The 4,444-nt window shown below is 41.3% G+C and overlaps 1 protein-coding gene across 2 annotated transcripts in view; it reads right to left on the bottom strand.

Annotated features, from left to right (window-relative positions):
• Nucleotides 1-4,444, bottom strand: part of NRAP (nebulin related anchoring protein) — a 52,904-nt gene that overhangs the window by 1,665 nt on the left and 46,795 nt on the right. For both annotated transcript variants that reach the window (XM_063338305.1, XM_063338306.1), the window contains 6 exons: nucleotides 4,035-4,139; nucleotides 3,251-3,349; nucleotides 3,030-3,134; nucleotides 1,372-1,479; nucleotides 420-731; nucleotides 9-161 (listed from right to left, as the gene is read on the bottom strand). In XM_063338305.1, the coding sequence (XP_063194375.1) occupies nucleotides 9-161; nucleotides 420-731; nucleotides 1,372-1,479; nucleotides 3,030-3,134; nucleotides 3,251-3,349; nucleotides 4,035-4,139 (882 nt within the window). The remainder of the gene's footprint in view (nucleotides 1-8; nucleotides 162-419; nucleotides 732-1,371; nucleotides 1,480-3,029; nucleotides 3,135-3,250; nucleotides 3,350-4,034; nucleotides 4,140-4,444) is intronic.

Here is a 4,444-nt window from a genome sequence, read left to right as displayed (position 1 = left end):
TTACTTACAACTCCAGGTCCATACTGAGCAGAAGCGCCCTGCAATCCCATTTCCCGTATGTACGCCAACTCAGCAGCTCTTCTTGCCATCTCGACTTTGTGAGAACCTGGGGGAGTCCAGCCGATGCCTCTGAGCCAGTTCAAGTCAGACTTGTATTTTACCTGAGAGAATGAAACATACACCAGTCGGTATTATTCTGTTTGGCTCTAATCAAACCACATGCCCATGGTATTCAGGAGAGAGCATATAAAGAGCAACAGAGTCCACGATAAACAAACTATTCATTTTCAGCAAACAGGCTGTAGTTCTTTCAAGAATGTGATTTTGTTGATAGGTAAGATCTGCGAAGCACACTGCCACAGACAGCTGGACATTGACACAGACACACTGGAAGGACAGTATCGCTCAGCTATACGTACATCACTCTGCAGCTTGTAGGCCTGCTTTGCATGCTTCACGTTTAGCTGCTCAGGATCACAAGTGTATTGGTGCAAAGGCTGCCTGTAGTTAACATTGCTTGCAAGCTGCTGGCTTCTCTTAGCATGGAGGAATCCTGGCTGGTTGAGGTGACTCTGGAACTGTGCCATGTTTTGGGCATATCCACTCCTGTACTGGTTGTCACTCTGGAGTTTGCCCACTCTGAGGACATGCCTGATTTTGGGATCATCGTTTGCACTGAGGAATCCAATCTGCTGGCCTCTGTCTCTCAGGAAAGCTTCTCTGTATTTGTACTGCGGGAAGTGCAGAGGAAAATCTCATTTTCACATTCAGATTACCTCCAAATTCTGTTATGAAATAACTTACCCTCCCCTAGCTATCAATAATGCTTCCTGTAGTGCACAAAGACCAAGGGTTTGTTTGATACCAAACTACATCTCCTAATCTAACAAGACACTTTAGAAGAATGTCCTTTGTGCTAATTTTTAAAGGAGCAGAAACATTTAGGGAGCCCCAAATACTCATCTCTCAAAAGCAATCAGAGTCCTCTTATTGCTGCACTCTTGGGCACACCCAATACACAGCTCAAGCAATGAAGCTCCTCCATCTTCAGCCTTCTTGCCAGCTATGGTCCTCTGTGTTCAAAGGTGACCCACTTTATTCTAGACTATGCTTTAACTATTCATAGCCTAATACCTATTTTATTAAACTACATCATAATATGCTTCCTTCTCAAGGATAACTCTTTGAAGTGAAACAGAGCAGCCTGGTATTGGACATTAATCTTTGCACTTAACTGGCATTTGGTTTCACTGGGTCACCAATTTTCCAAACCAGAACAAGGTTCACTTACTTCAGAATTCACCCGTTTTTACAGGGTGGGGGTGACATGGGAAGAGGGTTGGGAAGTTTTTGAAACAGAACAATTCTTACATCACTAGCAATCTCTCTTGAAGCCTTTGCTGTCTGGAATGGGATGGCGTCAATCCTAAAATCATAGCCAGATGCCCTTGTCTGTTCCCAAGATGTTTTATAAAATTTCTGTGTTGAAAAGAAAAGAACAAAACAGTCATTTTCCCCTGCAGTTTCTTAAACGCAGTCCCATAACTGCAATAATAAATGTTTTATCCTACTGGGTTTATTTGTATCAAGAGTCATCAGTACCATCTCCAAGGTTTTGATCCAGTTCTACAGCACTTCAACTTCTTTTCTGTTCACCATAATGATAAAATGCCTCATCTGAACAGTGCCACCAGGGTTTCCTTTTGTACTTGAATGTGGTTGGTTTTGATGTGATTTAATTTCTATTAGAAACTGTGATGCATCAGTCACATCAATATTGCATTGATATTGCCCTTATTCTCTCTTTTGATGCATCCACTTGCAGTGTCTTGGGTTTCGTGGCATCATAATTTCAATACCAGTTATTTCAAGCTTTTCAAATGATCCCTGTCTCTATCCCCAGCCACATGTGGCTTCATTAACTCATATGGAATAACAGACAGTTCTAACATATTTAATGTGACTTTGAGGATGTGAAATACATTTACATCCTGAAGAGAAATTGCTCTAGATTTGGTTCTTCTCCCATTAGTAGCTTTCTTAAAATAGCTTCCAGTCTGCAGGTCCTGCTACGCAGCCGTGGTATTTTAGCTGACACTTTTGGCTGTCCCTTTCTGATTTTTTGTAAGACTTTGATTCACCCTTTCTAGGGTTTGTGACCATATGAAAATGAGCACAAAATCCACTTCACAATTCGAAAGATAATCTTCTGTTTCACTAGTGAATTTAGTGCTAGGTGGTGCTAAATTTGAAGGTAAATGGAGATACCAGAAATCCTGCAAGACAGCCTGGGTAGAAGCAAAGCATTACTGTATGCCCTGCTAACAGGTCTAGGTCTGATCTTTCATTTGTGTGAAATCACCCTTCTGCCTTTTTACCTTTTTCCTCTATCACTTCAAAGAATATAAATCCTATTTTTTTCTTTCACCTACACAGTACGTATCACCAAACAAGGAACTCAAAGCTTCTTATAAACTAAGGTCACTCTGACCCTGCAGTTAAGGACAAGAGCTATTTAATCAGGGAACAGTAGACTAGGAATAGACTGAGTGCCTCTGTCTGGGATAATGTGGAAACAAAATGCCTTTGAACCAATTCCACTCACTGGTTCAGCTGCATCCAGGTTGATGACAACTGTGCCCAAAGGATCAGTTCAAGACAATGTTGCAGTTTCATGAAGATAGATTATACAGTGAAGGAAAGAGGATCCTCCCTCCTCCCCTACACAAAAGTAGATTTAAATTTCTAACTAACCATACCTGAACTGAAGGACTGAAATCCTTAATAATAGCTGCCTGCCCTAGAAAGCAGAACCAATTCTCAAAAGAAAAATCAGCAATTTTTTCCTGATCCTCCAGCCCAAACCTAGCCACATGTTGGCTTGTCCACAGCCTTTGGCTTTTTCAGTTTTGGTCAGGCTCAGAGAACCTGGCTTCTACATACACATGAAAGTTTTTGACTCCCAAGCCAGTTTGTTTTCCTTTATGACAGCTACCAAGTCAACTCTCCAAAGTGAAAGGCTTACTTACATCACTGATGTGAAGTGCATTCTGGCGGGCTCGGATAAAATCTGGATGATCAGGAGGCAGGGTGTACCTGTGCCTGGCTTCAGGGTCTCCAGCCTTGTACAGTCTCTGTGGAGTCAAAAGTCATTGAATGCAACTGATACTGGAAGCAATGTCAAGATCAAGTCTTCTATGCATCACAGTACAACAAAAGTGAAGGTCACTTATAGTAAAATGAAACCTACGTCACTGCACTGGAGGTAGCTGGTTTTAGCATGAATCAGATCTGGAGAGTCAACCACGGCAGTGAACTTCAAACTTTCGGGCTTCTGACGGTACTTTATCTGAGGGGGGGAGGAGGCAACAAAAACGAACAAAGGAAAAAAAACACAGGATGTTTCTGTTAATGATATATCACGCTTCCAAGTGTGCGATAAGGAGAGAAAAACATAAAAGCCACCTTCCTAAAGCCACAGTATTAAAAATATACCGTTCTGCTTTAGTCTCAGTTGTTCTTTCAGCTAGGGAATAGGGATGCTGCTGTATCATTCTGTGGTGCCCAGGCACCAAAGTTCTTTTTTTGTGTGTGTGCAAGAAGGACTTCCCACTGAAAATTCACATGCAAAAAGCTTTCGAACACTACACTTTTGACAACTCATAATTTTGCTCCATTAATGCATGATACTGAGCAGGCAAATGCCCCTTCAGTGTGGTTGTCAATGCTGTATCCTTCTCTATCACTTCCATAACCGCCTGCTTAGAATTTCATAATGGAGTTTACTGCATTTATTTATTGCTACATGTTTTGTTTATACTCTTGTGTTTCATTCGGAATGGAAAATATTCAGCAGGTGTCACACAGTGGACTTGCATCTCCCGTACTGCTTCCTGGTAACTTACACCTTGTATAAACAGGCTCCCACATCAAAAGGAAATGATAAGCTACATTCGTAAGTGTCATGTAACGAGGAGCCTTGATGGTAAACAATTCCTACAGACGTGCTATCCCATGAAAGATTTATCAGTTACCTCGCTGATGAGCTCTCCAGCCTTCTTTACACTTTCTATCTGCGGAGATCTCAGAGCCATCCAACCAACTCCTTTCATGAAGTTCAGGTCTGATTTATAGCGATGCTGTTAAAAATGAAAATCGTTAGCTATCAGTTTTGTATCCACAGCTATTAAGGTTTTTTAAAAAGACTCCCTGATTCGTATTAACATTTTGAGGCTTTTCATTTGCCATGCACATATCACGTCGTAAAGCCAAACTGTTTGCATTTGTTCATTCCACTAGGAATTAAATAATGTATCATATGCAAGTTACAAGAGAAGGCCCCACGAGTGAATTAGTATGACTCAAAGCAGTAAGTAATAACCTGTTTGTACTGGGCGTAAAAGAACCCCTTTTGAAATAATTTTCTGAGGTGAGTTCAAGTCAG

Source organism: Chroicocephalus ridibundus, chromosome 6, assembly GCF_963924245.1.
Source record: "Chroicocephalus ridibundus chromosome 6, bChrRid1.1, whole genome shotgun sequence".
NCBI classification, from domain to species: domain Eukaryota; kingdom Metazoa; phylum Chordata; class Aves; order Charadriiformes; family Laridae; genus Chroicocephalus; species Chroicocephalus ridibundus.
Note: the sequence above shows the minus strand (reverse complement) of the source record. Positions and strands in the feature narration are given on the sequence as shown.